This window comes from Ipomoea triloba, chromosome 2 (genome assembly GCF_003576645.1).
Source record: "Ipomoea triloba cultivar NCNSP0323 chromosome 2, ASM357664v1".
Taxonomy (NCBI): domain Eukaryota; kingdom Viridiplantae; phylum Streptophyta; class Magnoliopsida; order Solanales; family Convolvulaceae; genus Ipomoea; species Ipomoea triloba.
Genome location: NC_044917.1, coordinates 8,745,123 through 8,767,512, shown reverse-complemented (window position 1 = coordinate 8,767,512; position 22,390 = coordinate 8,745,123). Strand labels below are relative to the sequence as shown.

The 22,390-nt window shown below is 30.3% G+C and overlaps 1 protein-coding gene across 1 annotated transcript; it reads left to right on the top strand.

Annotated features, from left to right (window-relative positions):
* Positions 1 to 16,574: 16,574 nt before the first annotated feature.
* On the top strand, positions 16,575 to 22,390 carry LOC116010370 (betaine aldehyde dehydrogenase 1, chloroplastic-like). The gene is made up of 15 exons (XM_031249753.1): positions 16,575 to 16,784; positions 16,955 to 17,085; positions 17,469 to 17,549; positions 17,727 to 17,875; positions 18,245 to 18,337; positions 18,421 to 18,544; positions 18,653 to 18,718; positions 18,850 to 18,919; positions 19,123 to 19,199; positions 19,672 to 19,785; positions 20,582 to 20,659; positions 20,739 to 20,890; positions 21,007 to 21,067; positions 21,288 to 21,394; positions 22,067 to 22,390. The coding sequence occupies exons 1-15, from the start codon at positions 16,667 to 16,669 to the stop codon at positions 22,161 to 22,163; spliced, it is 1,518 nt and encodes a 505-aa protein (XP_031105613.1). The 5' UTR covers positions 16,575 to 16,666; the 3' UTR covers positions 22,164 to 22,390.

The following is a 22,390-nucleotide window of genomic DNA, read 5'->3' as shown; positions in this document are numbered from 1 at the left end:
GAACTAGAAGTTCAGAAGATAATCTATTTACAATATTAGCAAATAATCTGCCAAATATATATACCGATAATGTATATATACACTGATCATGTTGATCAGAAAAGAGTGACAAGGTCCCATAAGATAATCCCCAAATTGGACCAAATATATTTATCTCAATACTCCTTGACACCAGAACTGTAGGAGATCTATCGGTTTAAGAGATATGAAACATAATGCTAGCAAAGAAGCATTGTCACTCTTGTCCTAAAAAGGAACTATGTCCTAAAGACATCTGTCCAGAAGACAAAAACCCTAGTAAGGTGCACCAAACAAACATAATACTAGGGATGCGGAACAATCAGATCTTAATATTTGGGAAATGTTAACGATCTGATTAATTATCATGAATTTGGGAGAAAACTATATAATATAGTTGTCGACAACACACGCCTATATAATTGCTAATTTAAATAAACTGGATCCAGGTGAGGTGCCAGATGCATGCTCATTATTTAATATTTAAAAGAGTAATTAAGGCAAAGCTCGACTCGCTAAAATAGATTCTCTTGACAATACATACACCATTGAATAATAACCCTGTTGGTTACAAATGGATGTTTGTATGAAAGAGAAATGAAAACAATAAGGTGATATAATAGCGAGTGTTTGTAGCATATGGGTTAACGCAGAAACCCTTGATTAATTTTAATCAAATCTCCCATGTACGATGACATTAAGTTCCGCTATACAAGATAATTGGCAGTACAAACTTAGATATGCAGCTAATAAACGTCATGACAATAAGGTCACTGGACGGTATGGTCTTTATATGATCTTAGCACAAATCACAATTAACTGAGTAATTTCCTCCTGAAGTAGGAAAATGTAAAAATCAAAATATACCGTAGTACTTATTGAATCATAAAGAGCTTAATGGTATTAGCTCCAAAAATGACTTTTAGAAATTAAAGGACTTGGAAAAACCAAGTATTATCTCGACCTGTAGATCGAGTATTTCCTTGAACTCATCACACTAACGGTTATATCTCTTGCAGAAGATAAGGAATCGTTTAAACTCAAAAATGATATTGAGGACACTTTAGGACCTGAAGTCCATTTCTTCATTATTGGAACACTACGAAAGAACCAGAAGTTCCGTGATCATATTAGGACTAACATTGTCCATACAGTGAAATCACTTATAACTCCTAGTGCTCCAAGTATCATCTAGTAAACTTATGCAATAAACCACTGAGTGTTTCTCATAGATCACTTGGTATTGACTCCCTTTTCAAAATTAGTTATGTGTGTTATTCAACCCACATAAGCTCCAGAAGAGTCACGAGAATCATTGTATAAAATATTAACTTATAGTAATAATCATGAAGGTTGTCATATCATCTCCTCTACGATCACTTTGAAACAGCTATTTTACTTTAAGCAATGTAGAAATTGAAGATTGTTATCTTCAGGGGGAGATGCGGACTACATTTACTTAAATCAATCCTGAAGATGGTGTATCCTAAAAGGACCAACAATTGTACTCTTTTGCAACCTATACCATGCACTCTTTTCCTCACTAGATTTTTCCCAATGGGTTTTTCTAGTGTGGTTTTAACGAGGCATGATTATAATATGATAAACGAGAAGAAATTTGCAAATAAATACTTGAATAGACGAACCCCGAAATCCTGAAGATTATGCCCTGAAGGCTTATGATTGTACTCTTTTTCCCTTAACTAAGTTTTTCCCACCGGGTTTTCTTAAGTTAAGGTTTTTAACGAGGCAATCAGGAAGGTTGTTATCTTCAAGTGGAGCAACAACATGCACAGAGATTATTGGTCCAGAAGACCACCAACTCTTGCAAATCCTGAAGATTAAACGCAACAAGTTATGGTTGTACTCTTTTCCCTTAACTAAGTTTTTTCCCACTAGGTTTTCTTAGTGTAAGGTTTTAATGAGGCAACCAGGACTATATATGAAATTATAAATATCATGTACTCTTTTATTGTCTAGGTTTTTCCCACAGGGTTTTCCCTAGCAAATTTTTCATGAGAAAAGGTCGTGGTCAAATAATGTCCAAGGGGGAGTGTTATAATAGTATTTCATTAGTGGACATTATTGCTTGTAACAGTTGTAACGGACGCAATTATTCCTCATTATGTATCTCATTATTGTACCCCTTTATATATATGTGTGGAATGATGAATAAGAATACATCTGATTTTTGTCTCTATTACTTTGTCTTTACTTTTCTCCCTACATCATGTTTGAGCTAATAGGTTTCACAACAGCATTATTATTATTATTATTATTATTATTATTATTATTATTATTAGGGAAAATGATCAAATTAGTACCTGAACATTAACTGAAAAATCAATTAGGCCCCTAAACATTTAAAAAGTGCAATAAGGCCCTTTAACATGTAAAATTAGGTCAAATAAGCCCAAAAACCAGTAAATGACCTGCCAGCGCAGGTCATTTACTGTTAAGGCAATAATCCGGCGACCGGCGCCGGTCACTTGGCTCCGGCGGAAGGCAACCAAAAGGTCGCCTTCCATGGCGGAAGGCGACAAATGCGGTCGCCTTCCATGGTGGAAGGCGACCATCCGCCGGTCGCAAGATTATTGCCTGAACAGTAAATGACCTGCGATGGCAGGTCATTTACCGGGTTTGGGCTTATTTGACCCAATTTTACATGTTAAAGAGCCTAATTGCACTTTTTAAATGTTTAGGGCCTAATTGACTTTTCAGCTAATGTTCAGGGGCTAATTTGACCATTTTCCCTTATTATTATTATTATTATTATTATTATTATTATTATTATTATTATTTATTTTGTTTATCAAATTTTATGAACCAAAGGAAAAATGTATTTTTAATCTTTCAATTGTTTTGCTAGTCATTTTAGTTAATACTCTCTAACATTTTGCTGTTTCAATATACACCCCTAACAATATAGATGTGAAAACTTTAATCTTCATACATAAAATTAAATATTTAATATAAATAAATTAATATTATTGAAATTGCAGTACATATATTTTCTTATTTGTAATAAAAGTTTACTTATAATTTTACAGAATCTCCAAATAATACTATTGATTGAAATTACACTCTAAATATTTTTTTAAACTTAATACAATTCAACATGAAACATGCATCCTTATCTACATCTATAGTACTAATAAAAATAAATTCTTACTTTTGCAACTTCTTGCCCACACTACCTCCCAAGCTATTACTATATAAAATATACGTACTAATTATTATGGTAAATAATAGCACAATAAATGTGACAACTTTTATATATATATATATATATATATAGCTTGTGTTTGGAAACACGGGAAATGATTTCCATAAATTGTTTTCCGAGTTTCTTTTGTTTGTGAAGGCTTGAAAAATGCGGTCAACGGAAAATAACTTTCATTTACCATGGAAAATCAACCCAATTTTTTTTTTTTCAGAAAATGACTCAAAAATTTTTTTTCCGGAAGTAACTTTACAGAGTTGGCTTCCTCCAAGGCCAAGTTGACCTCGCCTTCCTCCAAATTCTTTGGCGCAAGGTCCAAGTGGTTCAACACGCCCTGGGTAGGAATCCTGTTCGCAATGCTCATCTCCCTCGCCCTTTTTTATTTGGACTTCACCGACCTAATCTCATTTCCCTCGCTGTTTCTTACTCGAATTAGCTTCGTTTCTATGTTGAGAAGAAAGGCACTAATGCTGGTTTCCAACGGACTGGTTTTCGCTGGACACTAGAGCAGATATATTCTGGTTTTCGTCGGAAACCTTTTTTTTTTACCTTTTAAAATAAATATCATTATTTTAATATATTATTATAATTTTTTATATTTTAAAAAATAATTAAAATGTAAAATTATTCAATTTTATACATTTTCCAGAAAATGAACCAAACACTAGGTATGGCTATTTCAATCTGCCCCGTGGATATCCACCCGAATCTATCCTACATGGGTCTTGTTTTTTTTTTTTTTTTTTTTTTTTTTGGTGATAGTGGATGGTGGGTCGGGGTGGATCTTAAAAAAGTAAATCCACAATGGGTCGGGTTGGATTCGGGTTCTATGTACAAAACACGCCTAGAACTCCGTCCGACCCACCATGTGTGTGTATGTGTATATATAATAGTAAAATAAGTACTAGTATGTCGTTTATTATACAAATTTCTATAACTTTAAGTAACTTTATACTATTTTTATATTTAAACTAGTAAGTTTATTTTTAAAAATTAACAATTTAGTTATTATATTTGGATATTTTTATTATTTTTTGTGTTAGTATAACTAATGAATTTTGTGATTTTATTATGTGTAAGTAATTTAAATATTATTTTTTGAAAAAAATTAATAAGATGATAAGTGGTGGGTACCCGTAGTGGCACCCGCATCAGGTGGCTGGGAGTGGGTTTTGAAAAAGTCCACCCAATGTGGATTGGGGGTGAGGGTGTGTGGAGAAAATATAAGGTCAGTCGGGTGATGGATGTAGCCCTCCCCGACCCACCCCGACCCATTGTCATCCCTACATACCAAACACACAAAGACAGTTTTCAAGAATGCAACCAAACACTAAAAATGAAACTGTTTTATGAAAAATGATTCATTTTCTAGAAAATATTTTTCTGCTTTCAAAACTTACCCTTAAGGTGTAATACTATGGGAACAAAATAAATTATTATGTTAATTAGGGGTGTGCAAACTTCGATAAATTTTTTGTTAACTGACCAAACTGATAAATTTTGGTTAATCGTTTTTTAACCGAAGTTTTTCAATTCGGTTAATGGTTAAAGCTTTTTTAAAATTTCGTTTAACAGTTAATTCAGTTCGAAACTTCGGTTAATCGAATTAACCGAACGATTAACTGAAATTATATATATATATGTATATATATATATATGTATATATATACATATATATATATATATATATATATATATATATAGGAAGGGGTTCGAGTGAGATAGAAGCCCTAGGTGAGAAGTGAGATAGAATCCCAATCATAGATCAAAAAAAAAAAACTGCCACCTACGAACTTCAATAATGTGCACTGGGAGAAGGAAAAATATGCACTAGAAGGTAAAAAAAAATGCGCACTGGAGAGGCACAAAAATGTGAAACAATTATTGAAAAAATTAAATTTAATATAGGATCATCAACACAAATTATAAACGACCATTAATAATAAATAAACAAACAATATTCAACTCAAATTAATAATTAATGATCAAGATTTATTGATCTTTTAAAAAAATTCGTCATCTACAATTTAAAAAAAAAAAAGCTTTGGAAGGCACAATAATGTGCACTGTATAGCATAAAAATGTGCACTAGATGAAGGAACAATGTGCATTGTATGGCACAACAATGTGCTCTGGTAGAAGAACAATGTGCACGGGAAGAAGAACAATGTACACTGTATGACATAACAATGTGCACTGGAAAAAGGAAAAATGTGCACTATATGGCATAACAATGTGCATTGGAAAAATAAACAATGTGCACTAGAAGAAGAAAAAATATGCACTGTATGGCATAAAAAGGTATACTGTAAGAAGGAAAAATATGCACTGGAAGACAAAAAAAATTAACTTACACAAATTTGTAGTGTTGTTATTGTATATTTTCTTATGAATTTATTATAATATGCTTTATTTTAATTGGATTTATTATTATATTAATTATTTTTTGGATTTAAAATTTTAGCTTAAAAAGTTATGTTAATGGGTTAACCGACCGATTAAAAAAAAATCGGTCCGGTTAATTCGGTAATAAAAAGTTTGATTCGTTTAACCGTTAAAGTTTTAAAAATTTCGGTTAAAACGGTTTGGTTAAGCGATTGAACACCCCTTTGTTAATTAAACTAATAATTACACGAATAATAGTATAGTTACAATTAATTCATTTAGATATGGAGGATAAAGAAAAAAGTAAAGGCGATATGGGGAAAATGAATATACTTAGGTATAAAAGTGTAATTGCACAAATATAGTATAATTGCCTAATAATAATAATTGTCTAATAATTATTATGGTAACTAAGCTAAATATAGATAGTTAGATTTATTTTTATAATAATTATAATTAAATTATTTTATCATTTTCTTCCCATATTTATTTTAGTAATAATATAATTACATAAATCATATTACATATCGATTTTTAAAGATAATTGCAGACAAACGAGTCATATATTAATTAATTGAGTGATACTTTTATACTAATCTTATAATCAAATAAATGTAAACTTTCAAATATTAGAATTGTTTACAAATTCATTTTTAATTTTATTATCTAAATATATAATAAAAAAATTTACCTCTGCATCGCACGGGTAATTGGACAATTATTTACTCAAAGTCAAGCAAGGATAACATCAGAAAACATAATCGATCCAATCAATTTCATCAATTGCACTATATAATGTTCGTTGTTATAATTTATATAATTGTATATCAATCCAAATATTTTTAAAATATTATAATTAATTCATTTTGTGCAACACACGGGTGAAAATACTAGTAGGCTTAATAACTTATTTTAAAACACTATCCCGACTAGCATTTCAAAATAAGTTTCTAGCTTTTTAACGTTTTTTCTTTTTTTTTAATCTTATTAATTTACAAAAATAACATTGTTTGTCCTTAGTAATCAAATTTCTAATATTTTAGTTTATAATTTTATGTCTTTTTACACTTATCAACTAATTTAATAATTAATTTTACTAAATAATTTAATTTCAATTAATTAATTTATTAGTTACTAACTTTTTAATTAGGCATATCAATAAGAGCTCTAAAGTCTTATCGATAAAGAAATAAATGGCATGCGAAAATGATAGTTTTCAGTGGTGGAATTTAATTTTACCTTATGTTACGTGATTGTGAAAGTTACGAAATGAGTATATAGGGAAATGGACGGTGAAGTGATGACGTGCTTATTCTTGTAGTTTATCACCACAAGTGACTAATATGAAGCTCACAGCATGAAAATACCCAACAACATAGAGCATTCTTATCAATGGAGTTTTTTTTTTAAAATTATAATTTTAGAGAAGTTTTTATAAATGTGATTAGAAAAGAGAAAATAGAATAGGATGAAAAAGAAATTACTTTTAAAAAAATTAAAAATCAGTGCTGTCAGCGCGCCTGACGTCCCCAACTGCACGCGCCCGCTAGGCGCCATTATTGCAGCTCACGCAGCGTGGCGTGCTGGCCTTGGGATTATGTGTGATGAATTTACTGTTACAATAATTCCTCTTTTGCAGTTGAATCCAAACCTTCTCTCTTACTTTCTTTCACCTCCACCTCATTCAGTATTGTACCAAAAATCCCAAATAAACCATTCATATTGTTGCTCATATTTATATATTCATTGTCAGAAGCGCCAGTGTTTATATGCTGTGATGTGCGGGTGGCTGGTGTACATGGAGTTTTGTCTTTTTATTTTTATTTTTCTGATAAGGGTAAAATTACATTTTTGTCCTCCCATCATTCATATGGTACAAACTTAATTCATGAATTATATGTGTGACCATTTTAAATTTTAAGTTCTGTATGAAGTGTGGATTTTAGTTCTTCAAAAATTATAATATTATATATGTCACTAATATATCTCTTAATAAAGTAATTAATTTGACCTTTCATGGACTGAAATCATCACTTTCAACATAACTTAGGAATTAAATATGTCCAAGTATATAACTAAATAAATAAGTCTATATCACGGGTATAATTAAAAAATCAAAAATACAAATTTTTCATGAATTAAAATGGGAAAGTTACCCTTGTATTAAGTGAGTCAACTAATATTATCTCTGTTGAATTCTCCCATTAATCTGTCCATGTCCATCTCCCAACTAATACTACCATATTTCCCAAAGCGGGTCAGTGTCAGTCTTAATCTGTCCATGTCCATTTAACCAATAAAACATCACCCAAAATCTGAAGTGTCACATTTTCCTTTGTGGAAATATATGTAATAATTGATATTAACTTGTCATTCATGCTGACCACCGTTCAAAATAAACTTGTATTACTTCTTTCCTGAATGTCAAATCAAAAGTCTACTGGATCCCAGGACATTCTTTATTGAAGGGTTATAAATATGTCTTCAGATAAATCAAATAATAATAATAATAAATATGTGTATTTATAATTTATAACAAAAAAAGTAAGAATAAATTAAATATTAACAAAAAAAAAAAACTATTCTAAAGAATTTAAGATAACCTAATATTAGCTCCTTCCGGAATTGTTTATTCTCTTACAAGGGAAAGAATATCGGCATAGCTCATTTTCAATAATACTATTCATGAAAATAAGACAACTTACCAAACTATATAATTATATTTTAAATAATATTATTTTATTTTTGACATATTTCGTGAACTAAATATTCTGTAGGTAGAATGTGTGATCTTTTATAAATGGACCTTTGAATCACTATTACGACAAATAAGGCTCCTAGCTAGCCTCCCAGTGTAAAAAAAAAAAAAAAAAAACGCCCATGACCAACGACGTCCCAACATTTTTTACATTTGTAATTTCCTTAGCACATTGAATCCCTGTTAGTTAATTTAACGTAAGACCCCGTTGAAAACTCCATTTTTCCATTATATTGCATGTTGACTCTATTCCAAAAAAATTAAATACTTTAGGCTAATTAATGAAGATTTTTTATTAACATTCATAATTTTTTATAAAGTAGTATTTGTTCTGTCTTTCTCAATCTTTTTTTAGCTCAAAGAAATGAAGAATTAATGTCCCACCACCAGAGTTTGATCTTTTGATTACTCATTTGAAATTATAATAGAGATGTCATCACACTATATAATAGTTGGCGAAGATTTTAAAATGCCAACATAAGAAAAATTATAATTATATCATGAAATTTAATAGTTGAGTTATGGATTTGGTAACTAAATGTGATCATTTTAAAGTTGAGAAATAAATTTAAAATAATAAAATAATAAATAAATAAATAAATAAACTTAACAATCGAAAAACATTATTGAAATTAACTCAAAATAATTTATAGCGACATTTACATTACTTCACGGACCATCTAACCATATTATTTTAACCAATAATAAATGTGTTTTAATGGTCATTGGGTGGTTAACGATAAGGATGATGAATACTTATCAGACACGAAATGGCCATTTGTACATTCCAAGTTCCAATCATGATATTTTTTGTAGTGAGAAAACTCGCCGGATCATTAAAAATATACATTATGTAAACATCGTGATAGGATTGGATAATATGTAACGTTTTACTACTATTATTATTATTATTAGTATTTTCGCCCGTGCGATGCACGAAATTGATTTGTTATAATATATTAAAATTATTTGACCCATATAATATTTTGAGATACACTTATATTTTGATATTCCGTAAGTATAATTATATTAGAAAAAAATTCACCTAATGGAATAAGCACTTGAGTGTTTGTTGGTTGACCGTAGAGCGTAGATATTCACTGGACTCCGTTACTAAACAATAAGGAGAAATATGAGAAATAGCAGAAAAGAATAGACAATATTCAATAGTAGAATTGTTCTTTGCTTTTGAGAGTATTTATAGAACAATTTTAATAGTCAAATAACAGTCTGTATTTTATTCAAAATTAGGAATTACCGATAGTATAAATTACGTTGCAGAGAAATATATGTACTGTATTATTATGATTATTAATTTTAATCTACAATTGTATTACGAATAGGAAAGTATGGAATAATATATTATATTAGGAATTGTATTACCATATTTTAATGTACAATTGTAGTACGAATAAGAACTGAGAACTGTATTAGTGTATTACAATATCTTACAATATTACGCAAATCTTATTAATAGTATAAGAGTGTTTTGGACGTAAAGTTAAAATTGAGGATTTTGTTTTTATTAGTAATTTTACTTTGCAGGAAATATATGTACTGTATTATTACGATGAGTAATTTTAATCTAGATTTATATTACGAATATGAAAGTAGGTAAAATATATTTTATTAGGAATTGTATTACCATATTTTAAAGTACAATTGTAGTACGAATAAGAATTGTATTACTATATGCTTTACAATATTACGCAAACATTAATTGTATAGAATTGTTTTGGGCGGGAAGTTAAAATTGAGGATTTTATTTTTATTCTTTTTATAGGGGAAGGGGGAAACCCATTTACAGAAGTGTATCAGTTCTGGTTATACAAGAATCGCCATGTAGGGTAGCCTAATCTATCAAACTCCATCAGATTGATGATGTCTAGTGGTGGTTGAGTTAAACAGTGGACGCCTTTCGGTTAGTACTTAGACGACTTTGCCATTTTGTCTGCTGCTTCATTGACTTCTCGAGGAGCAGCTACCAATTTTCACTGCATCATGCCTCGAAGTTCCAGTTTGCATGCCTTGATAATGTTTAGGACCGGTGCCCTTACCCTTGCTCCATCTCTGAACGCTTCAACCAATTGTAACGAGTCCCCTTCTAATACAATGTTCTTGAAGCCCATAAGGTTGCCTAGCTGTATGCTTCTTAGAAGACCCCAGGCTTCTGCTTGGAGAGGGGGGCAATTCCCTAAATTATTGACAAAACCCCCTAACCAGTTGCCATCAGAATTCCTTATTAAGCCTCCACAGCCTGCTGACTTTTCTACTTGGTCAGAGGAGCCATCGAAATTAATTTTTACAATTCCTTCTTCTGGTTTCTCCCAGCACTTCTTCTCCCAGCCTGGTTCCATTGTCGTCGATCGGTTGCTACTTTCTTTGACTAGAGCAGATTCTATTTGGTCTAATTGTAAGCTTATCCAGTCTCTCTTGAAATTCAAGGATTGGATAGAATTGGAAAATATTGCTTCGTTCCGCCATCTCCATATCCACCATAACGTAACTGCGAACAGGGAGTTTTTGTTTTGTGGATTCAAACCTCTGCCTTTAGAAGACAGGCCTCGATCTAACCAGTCGTGGAAAGATAAATTCCTGGACTCAGCATGCACTTTTGGTAACATCACTTTCCAAACTTCTTCGGCTGCTGAACATTTACGGAGTACGTGGTCCATGTCTTCCACTGTATTGTTGCATAACCAGCATGTATTTGAGGTTGACATGCCTCGTCTTACCCGCATGCTGTTCGTGAGAAGCCTCTTATGTATCTGAGGATTTTATTTTTATTAATACTATAATAATAGTATATATTACGTTGAAAAAAATTATATATACTGTATTATTAAGATGAGTAATTTTACTCTAAAATTGTATTACGAATAGAAAAGTATGAAAAAATATATTTTATTAATGTACAGTTATAGCACAAATTAGAATTGTATTACCATATATTTACAATATTACAAAAACCTTAATTGTTTAGGAGCGTTTTGGGCGGAAAGTTAAAATTGAGGATTTTGTTTTTATCAATAGTATAGATTATGTTGCAGGAAAATATATGTACTGTATTATTAGGATTAGTAATTTTACTCTAAAATTTTCTTACGAATAGGAAAGTAGGGAACAATATATTTTATTAGGAATTGTAATACCATATTTTAATATACAATTATAGCACGGTTTGGAATTGTATTACCATATACTTTACAATATTACGCAAGCCTTAATTGTTTAGGAGTGTTTTGGGCAGTAAGTTAAAGTTGAGGATTTTGTTTTTATTAATTGTATAGATTAAATTGCATCGAAATATATGTACTGCATTATTACGATTAGTAATTTTAATGTAGAATTGTATTACGAATAAGTAAGTAGGAAAAATATATTTTATTAGAATTGTATTACCATATTTTAATGTACAATTATAGCACGAATTGGAATTGTATTACCATATAGTTTACAGTATTACTCAAACCTTAATTCTTTAGGAGTGTTTTGAGTGAGAAGTTAAAATAGCGAATTTTATTTTTATCAATAGTATAGATTACGTTGCAAGAAAATATATGTACTATATTTTTACAATTAGTAATTTTAATCTAGAATTGTATTACGAATAGGAAAGTAGGGAAGACACTGTAATATAATTCCTAAAGTCTATTATTCTCGCTAACCTAACAATAGAATATAATTATTATTCTATTCATTGCCAATTTTATTATTCCTTATGGAATAACATTCCTATTACTTCAAAATTCATTTCGTGAACCAAACGTATTGTACGAGTATTAGACATATATTCGTTGGTTCAATTGAGTTACCATGATTTACATCTTCCCAGATGTTTTGTCGACAATATTATTGCATGGACCATGGTCCACACTGTGTGGACCATAAATAAAAAGTACATTTTTAATATACTAAAAGTACATTATTTTTGTACATAAAGTACATTATTTTAGAGTACATTATTTAAGTACTGAAAGTATATTATTTTATAATGTACCTTCAGTACAAAGATAATGTACTTTTAGTATAATAAAAATGTACCTTATATTCATGGTCTACACAACTATATGGACCATGGTCCACACAATAATTTACAAAGTCGGGGAGTGGAAACTTTTGAGAGATTTTTGGGGTTGAGGATTCAACCTTTTGGGAAGAATATATTCGCATAGAGCCCAACATCTATGCATATTGGATTGCAACCTATTATAACTACGCAATTTGATTTTTAACTTTAATTTTCAATCTCTCTGGCTATTTATGGATCATGTTCTTACTTTTTACTATTTTGTAGGCGTTGTTTAATGTAATAATATGTTTTTATTATTTTATAAAAAAATTAAAACTTTTACGAAATAATATAATATTTTTAACTACAAAGCACAAAAACGACATAAACATTATTTTTCAGCTGTATTTAAAGTTCATATGTCTAATATTTTCCAAACTCAATGATAAGATCACAGTCCAAAGTCCACAAGTACAACAATAAATTCTATTTTATTTGACAACATTAAAACAAATACTTTTTTTTTAAAAAAAGGGTGAGGTTGAGTCAACCTATTAATTTACGAAGACGCGTAAAATTAAGAAATAAAATAATAAATAAATATTTGGTTCGAGAAGAATATATTGATGCATTCTAATTATTATTTCGGCGCCTCCTTCCTTTGAGCCACATGCTTCCTTCACACTTTTCGTCAAACTTTTCGGCAAAATTAAATTTTTATTATCCTCGCACTGCAATTTATATTGGATAGTACCAGATAGGTATTTACACAAGAATTGTACTACTTGATTCTCAATCTTTATATCTTTATTTTCTTGCTTTTATTTTTAGGCAAAAACTTGTGTGAGATTATCTCACCATGAGACGGGTCGGGTCGGGTCGGATCGAATTGGATTGGATCAAAATGTAAATGTAATACTTATACGCACAAATGTCATACTTATATGCTCAAATATAATACTAATCAAAAATAAAATTTTTATTACTTATAATACTTTTAAGGGAAAATGTAATACTTTTACATTTCGATTTAAAAGTATTAATTTTTCATCAAAAGTATTATATTTTCCCTTATAAGTAAGGGGCACTTGTCAACATTACTTATCATGATAAATGTAATACTTTTCTCTTATAAGTAACAAAAATTGTATTCATGATTAGTATTATATTTGAGCATATAAGTAGGATATTTGCACATATAAGTATGAGATTTGCATGATGTTTCGACCCGACCCGACCCGTCTCACGAATAAGGATCCGTGAGACGGGTCGGGTCGGGTTCTTGGAGAGCAAATTTGAGTTGTATTATCATTCCTATGCATATTAATAGGTGTTCTTGGAGAGCAAACCATAAATCCGATGTACAATGCATTTCAATTATTTGTACTCGAGGAAGGAAAATTACAAATTGCATTTTATTTAAATAAAATATGTACGCTATTAAGATAACAAATTTGCTTACAATGCTTTGCAATGTTTTATTAGAAATTCTATTACCACATTTTAATTTACAATTGTAGTACGAATAGGAATTGTATTATCATATTCTACAATATTATGTAAACCTTAATAGTATACGAGTGTTTTGGGCGGGAAGTTAAAATGCTGAATTTTGTTTTTATTAAAAGTATAGATTGCATTGGATGGAATTATATTTACTGTATTATTATGTTAAAAAGATCGATATATAATATGACTTATGTAATTATATTATTACTAAAGTAAATATGAGAAAAATCAGAAATAATTTAATTATAATTGTTATAAAAATAAATTATACGACCAATGTTAGCTTAATTACTATAATAACTATTAGGCAATTATTGTTAGTCTATTACACTAATATATGTGCAATTATACTTTTATACCTTAAGTATATTCATTTTCACCATATCGCATTTAGTTTTTTCTTCCTCCTCCATATTTGAATAAATTAATTTTAATTATTATAAAAAATAAACAACACATATTTAATTAATTTTTTAAAAGTTTAAATAATTTAAAATTTTCAAAAGGAAATTGTAATTTTTTTTAAGTTTTTAAATAATTTTCAGTCAATTAGTAATATCCTTCTTTTTTTCTAATTTGCCTTTATTATTGTTTGATCGAAAATTTCACAAAGGATGATTTTATTTTCATTAATAGTAATATATAGATATAGAAGTATAGATAAGTATTCAAATTATTATTACTGGTTTAATAATAATTAATAAATTATTTTTTCTTATAAAGTTACGCAGAATTTGTTTCCATTTTTCTCAAAATTATGATGGTTTAATTATTTTCAAAATTTGGTAAATAAAATTTTGTTACCAATTAAACATTATTAATTTTTTTTACCAATTAATTAATAATATTAGTTTGTACAGAAAAGTTGAAAGGGAGGATTTTACTTTTATTAATAGTATTGTATCTATTTGAAAATTACCTAATATCTATTAATTGGTAATATTGTTTCTATATTTTCAATATTAATATCTATTAATTGGTAATATTGTTTCTATTTGAAAATTACCTAATATCTATTAATTGATAATATTGTTTCTATATTCGCAATATAATATTAATATCTATTAATTGGTAATATTGTTTCTATTTGAAAATTACCTAATATCTATTAATTGGTAATATTGTTTCTATATACGCAATATAATATTAATATATATTAATATATATTAATTGATAATATTGTTTCTATTTGGAAATTACCTAATATCTATTAATTGGTAATGTTGTTTCTATATTCGCAATATAATATTAATATCAATTAATTGGTAATATTGTTGATATTTGAAAATTACCTAATATCTATTAATTGGTAATGTTGTTTCGATATTCGCAATATAATATTGATATCTATTAATTGGTAATATTGTTTCTATTTGGAAATTACATACTATCTATTAATTGGTAATATTGTTTCTATATTCGCAATATAATATTAATATCTATTAATTGGTAATATTGTTTCTATATTCGCAATATAATATTAATATCTATTAGTTGGTAATATTGTTTCTATTTGGAAAGTTGAAGGGGAGGATTTTACTTTTATTAATATATAGTATTGATACGTGAATATAGAAAATAATATTACCAATTACTAGATATTAGTTAATTTCCATAAAATTTTACATTTTCTTACCAAAATAAGCATTATAAATTATTTGACCAATAAAAATATTTAATTAATTGACTACAAAAGTTTGGGTGGGAAAATGAAATAGGAAGATTTTAGTTTTATATATATTATAGAATTATAGATTATAGATTATAGATAGTAGTATATAGATATAGAAGTATAGATAACTATTCGAAATATTATTATTGGTGTAATTTGCTTCGGAATTTTAAAGGAATGAAATTGTAATTTCCTCCAACCAAACACCCTATTAATGAAAAATATAATATTATATAATTTATCTTATGGTCTAGTGACACGAAGTGGTTCTCTCAAATGGGACGTCATGTGTTTGAGTCCTAGTGGGGGTGATATTAATTCTTTGTGCTTCAGATTTAAAAGTATTACATTTTCATTTATAAATAACAAACATTTTATTCATATTTAGTACCTTATAAATAACAAACATTTTATTCTTAATTAGTATTATCCCCGTCCCATTTTTTGTGTCAGATTCAATTAATGAGACTTGTCTAAAGTTATTTAAGATTTAATTTTTTATAATATTAAATTTATATTTAATATATAAAATTTTATATATTTAAAAAACTATATTAAAAGTACTATTAAACAAAAAAAAAATCAAATTTAAAAATTATAAAATGCTAATAGAAATAAACAAATAAGAAATTGTTTCGTTTGACACATAAATAATAAATATAACAAATAAAATGAGACAACATATTACTATATTTTTAGTATAAATATTATATTTTCATATTTACTCAATCTCACAGATAAAGATGATATCTAAAATTACCATACATGAATGTATAACGGTCTAAAATTTCCATTTCCAATAGCGACATTTTTTTTTATCAAAATTGGAAGGGGATCCAATAGTGACATTACGTGATTGAATATTACACAAAAAATGAGAACATTTTTCTTTTAAAAATTTCCTTTTATTACGAGATTGAAATGTAACGTCATACCAGATGGCTACCTATCAGCCTATCACCATAAATTTGGTGTTGCAGGTAGCGAGACTACCCATGCACTTTTGACTTCGCCTTTTTTCTTTTTTTTCTCTTCACATTTTCACAGCTTCAGTACCTCGGAGTCAATCATTGTCCACTTTTTGAAATCATGGCGGTTACGAATATTTGCATACCGATCCGACAGCTGTTCATCGACGGCGAATGGAGAGAGCCGGCGAAGAAGAATCGTCTTCCGATCATCAACCCCGCTACCGAAGAAACTATAGGTATATGTGTCTGTGTAGAAGAAATGGATTTGATTTCTGAAGTTAGGAGATGATTTGCTAATATATTGAAGGAAAACGGGTTGATTTCTGAAGTTATTTGAACATTTTACTTAGAGACTTGAGGAATGATTTGTGTTATTGAATTTAGTGGTGAAATTGGAATCTGTTAGGGGATATTCCGGCAGCGACGGCGGAAGATGTGGATATAGCGGTCGAAGCCGCTCGGAGAGCTCTTGCCGGAGAGTGGGGATCAAAGACAGGGGCACAGCGGGCAAAATATTTGCGTGCAATTGCTTCTAAGGTTTGCTTCTAGATAGCTTTTCGTAGTAGTTGTAACGCTAGCAACGGAAGTATGGAGTAGTATTTTTAATAGAATAGTATGATTAGTAGCAAGATCTTTATAATTTGTATTTTTGAAGAATCGCTTATTTTTTAATTTAGAATTCAATCTGGATTGTGATACTCGAACTTCTGTAAGATAGTAGATTTTGGCATTTTGCTGCAGTAGGGTCAGTTCTGACTTAGACAGTTTGCCATATTTTATATAATAATGTGTTGATTTTGTGTTTATGCGGTTTCATGGAAACACCAGGTGAATTTGTTTTGTTGTCAAATATACACTCCGCGACATAAGATTTCTGTCTGTTTTTTTTTTTATTTTTTATTTTTTTTTATTGCCTGAAGGTTAAGGAGAGGAAACCTGAACTTGGAACACTTGAAACCTTTGATTCTGGAAAGCCATGGGCAGAAGCCGATGCAGATATGGTATGTTCTAACTCCCTAGATGAATAGGGTTAATGAGGGGAATCACAGTACTCTTTGAAATGGTGAAAGGGATTTATAATCCCCATTTGGTCCAATCAACTCCTAAAGAATATCTTTGCCAGTTTGCTTGAATAGGATACCCAGCATCCGTACATGTGGTTTTTTTGTACCTTGCAGGATGATGTTGCAGCATGTTTTGAGTACTATGCAGACCTTGCTGAAGCTTTGGATTCTAAACAGAAGACTCCTATTCCTCTTCATCTTGACCAATTTAAGTCGTATGTTCATAAAGAACCACTTGGGGTTGTTGGGTTGATTACTCCATGGTATGTGATAATGCTCATTCATTATCTGGCTTTGCTCTCATTAATCTGTATTTATTCATAACTATGTGCCAGTTTTCAAAACCTTGCAAAGGAAAACTAGTGATGATTAAAATAAATAGTAATATATAAAGCCATTTATTAGACAATAAAAACTGCTGCTTTCTGTGACAGAGCCATACAAACCACTATATTTGTCCTTCATCACTGAATATATAAACATGAATGACCCCTATTTACTGGCTCAGAAGTGAGCCATAAGATCCCGTTCTATGCTTCTTCTGATTTGATGCTTATATTATAGACTTTCTTTGAGGTATGTGATAGGAAATATGTAAATTGACTTCTGCACTTTTTGCTTTCAAATTGAAGGAATTATCCCCTGTTGATGGCTACCTGGAAAGTTGCTCCTGCACTTGCAGCTGGGTGTGCAGCAATACTTAAGCCATCTGAATTAGCTTCTATGTGAGTACTAATCCTATTTTCTTCCTGGATACCTATTCTTGGAATATAGTTTTGTCCTAAATTATTATGTTTTTCAATTTTAGTACCTGTTTGGAGTTGGGTGAGATCTGTAGAGATGTGGGTCTTCCCCCTGGTGCCCTTAACATTCTAACTGGTTTGGGTCCAGAAGCTGGCGCACCATTGGCATCTCATCCTCATGTTGACAAGGTTTGGTGCTTTATAGTTTATTATTTTCATTAGTAGTTATCATTTATTACATATTCTGCCATGTGATGTTTTTGGGGATTAATAACTTTATTCTTGAATTGTGCAAAGATTGCATTTACAGGAAGCGCTGCCACAGGGGTCAAAGTCATGACTGCTGCTGCTCAACTTGTCAAAGTATGCTAATATGCTATATGATTTAGAATTACTTTGGTGTTATTTGGCAAAGACTAATGCTTATAACTTGATTTTGTATAGTGATCTTTTCTTTTCTCTCTTTTCTTTTTTTTTTTCTTCTGTAATCACAGCCTGTTTCACTTGAACTTGGTGGAAAAAGTCCTATCGTTATATTTGAGGATGTGGGGGACCTTGATATAGGTTTGTCCTTATTCTTTGATAGTAGAAAGAACATTATACATCTTTTGGTGATATTATGAAATCCAAAAATTCAAATCAAAATAGTGAGTGTGTGTTTTTTATTGGTGAGAGAAACTATAAAATGCAAGTAGTGTACCTTGAATCTCTAAGTCTAGCTTTGAAGAGATAACGAAGTTATATGGTTGATCTGTGTATTGAATCAGCTGCTGAGTGGACTATTTTTGGATGCTTTTTCAATGGTGGTCAAGTTTGTAGTGCCACATCCCGCCTTATATTGCAGGTATATCTCCCCTTATCCTGTAGATTAGCTTTCTCTTCCATCTTGTTGTCTTGTTTTAGTTTCAATGTATAATCTTTTAAGCCACTACTCCAGGAATTTCCTTAGAAATGTGAGCGCCAAATCTTAGGCCTGCAAACACAATGGGGTATTTCTTGGTCAAACCTTAACAAATATTGGTATAGCTTAATAAATGGAGCAGTATATATATGCTTATCCTCATGGTATAATGTGCATGTTGCTCTTGCTGGCATAGATTCAATCAATAGCCTCACTAAAGTATTTTGAAAAGATTTGTCATTGACAGGCCCTTAATTGTACACGTGAGCAGAATTAAACTATGCTTATGCTACAAATATCAAATCATATTGCTAGCTTGCTTAATTTTTTCCAATTCCATGGTGACTTCTTTTTCATTTTCCCTTTTGCTTCTGCCTCAATAGACTAATTGCCTTTGTCATTCCAAATGTTTCAGGAAAGCATCGCTGCAGAATTTTTGGACACACTTCTGAAATGGACAAAAAATATTAAAATATCAGATCCCTTAGAGGAGGATTGTAGACTGGGTTCTCTTGTTAGTCGTGGACAGGTAATAAAGCTACTTTCAATTGCTAGAGGTTACTTAAAATGAGAATTTTTAAGAGAAGGCAACTACTACATAGATAATGTCTCTCAACGGAATGCTAGAAAACTAAACTTGTTTGAACAAAATTACCCCTATTATTATTTTGGTAACTTATCAAGGGACTAAACCCTCAGCCCTTGGCGCAAATAGGAAAAGGGGTGTACACTTGTACATGAAAAAAGGGTTTAGGAAAGGAACAGTGTGCATCAGATACTAGAAGCCAAGTAATAGTAAGGAAACAAAGGAATAAATTTAAAATTTTCACTTTTATTTGTTAAGATAAGATTAAGAAAATGAAAGCAGAAAAAATTTTACAAGCTGCCTGTCATTCCTGTAAGTGGCCACCATCGGCAGTGGGCTGGACCTACATTTTTGCATTAGAATAAGCATAATCCTTAACTGACATTATGTTTAATGGTTTTTATGTAATAAAATTGTTTATGGAATAGTTGTGTTTACATGCTGTCCAGGCATCAGCTAAAGGTTGATGTGATTGAAATATTGAATTATAGGTGACCTGGTCATTTATACTTCAGTAATACAGTCCAGGTTTTTAAAAATATGGCTGCCAATTACAAGAAAAATCGCATCTTATGTGGTAGGCCATGGGCTATGGCTATGCTCTAACATTATATTTATGTTTTCATTGCTTTGCCATTTCTGAGTTACAGTACGTGGATAGCTATTATTTACACTGTCTTGAACTTTAGACAAGGAATATTTTGGCATTTCTATACTGAAAGGATTGTAAATATTTCAGTATGAAAAGGTGTTGAAGTTCATATCAACTGCCAAAAGTGAAGGTGCAACCATTTTGTACGGTGGCCAGCGACCTGAGGTAAATTATTTTGTTAAAATAGTTTTCAATATGCTTAGATAAAATCATATATAAAACATACATTGTAATTGATTTGCAGCACTTGGAAAAAGGGTATTTTATTGAGCCAACCATTATCACTGACGTAAATACCTCAATGCAAGTCTGGAAAGAGGAAATATTTGGACCTGTTATTTGTGTGAAAACATTTAAAACTGAAGAGGAAGCCATTGAACTAGCAAATGACACCCAGTAAGTTAACTCTCCCTCCTTTCTCTCCTTCATTGGTAATAATAATATGGGTTAAACTCCATATTTTACAGTTTGGAACCACTTCTATTCCATTTACTTGTTTGATTTTTCCCCAGCTACGGTTTGGGTGCTGCTGTTTTATCAAAAGATCCCAAAAGATGTGAGCGTCTGACAAAGGTAAGCTTTGTTTCTCATCTGCAATTGTAAGCAGTGGTCATTTATTCTGTAGAAAAATCACATTGCTGAGATAGGTTTTTTTTTTAGTACTACTGGCTCTATTACATTGTAGTTACTCAGTCTATTACATTATAGTATATCTGTTCATACATACTTTTGCTGAGATAGGTTATTAATCGTTGACATTAATAATTCCTTCCACTCTAAATTAAAATTGCAGGCCTTTCAGTCAGGAATCGTCTGGATCAACTGCTCACAGCCAACCTTCTGCCAGCCACCTTGGGGAGGAAAGAAGCGTAGTGGTTTTGGACGCGAATTAGGGGAATGGTAACGCAAAGATTAACCCTTTTTTTTTTAATTTAAAAAAAAAAAGATTAACCCTTATTTGAATTATTAAAAAATGTGTTCTGTTTCAAGTAAAATAAAATGTTATATGTTAATAATTAAATTATACCTTTATATTTTATATGTTATATGCTCAGCAATCTGCACTAAAATAAAATGGCAAACTCATATTTGCAAGGCAAATTCTCCTTTGAGACTGTCTTATTGGTCTTAGGTTAGGAGAATTTGGATCTTATGGTATATGATGAGTTTAGTAATATTATTTCTTACAAACTATCTATTACAGTTTTGCAAGTATTACATTTATACTATAGAGTATATTATATATAAGATTGATGATATGCACAATTTTGTTATGTTATTAATTCCTACAAATTGTCTATTAGAGTACAATTTTATTAGAAACTACTACATTTATGAGATATATATATATATATATATATATATATATATATATATATATATAAAGTTTAAAATATTAATTATATTTATAATTTTGTTATGACTTATTTTTATTAGATCTGAGACTGTCTCATGTATTGAGACTCCTGAGACAATTTCAGAGGAGACTTGGCCATATTTGCAAATGTTCTCTGAATCTGCCAACATCTACTGACAAATATTCTGGCTGTTTTCTACTCAATATTTGTGCAGGGGACTAGAAAACTACTTGAATATCAAGCAAGTTACGCAATATGATTCCGAGGATCCGTGGGGTTGGTACAAGTCTCCCGCTCCTTCAAAGATGTGAAAGTTCCCTAAGATCTGGAGCCTAAACGTATGCTATTGTGCAAATCTTTTACACCTGTTTGTGTGAAAGATGATGCACCTACTCGTGTAGTCGTGTATTACATAATATATCCTAGCGGTGATGGAACTTGGAATAAGCCTATCTCTGTATGAGAATGTATGAATTTGTTTGTACTGTTGCAACCTTCTCAAATAAAATGAATGTCAAACTTTCAAGTTTATCACTTT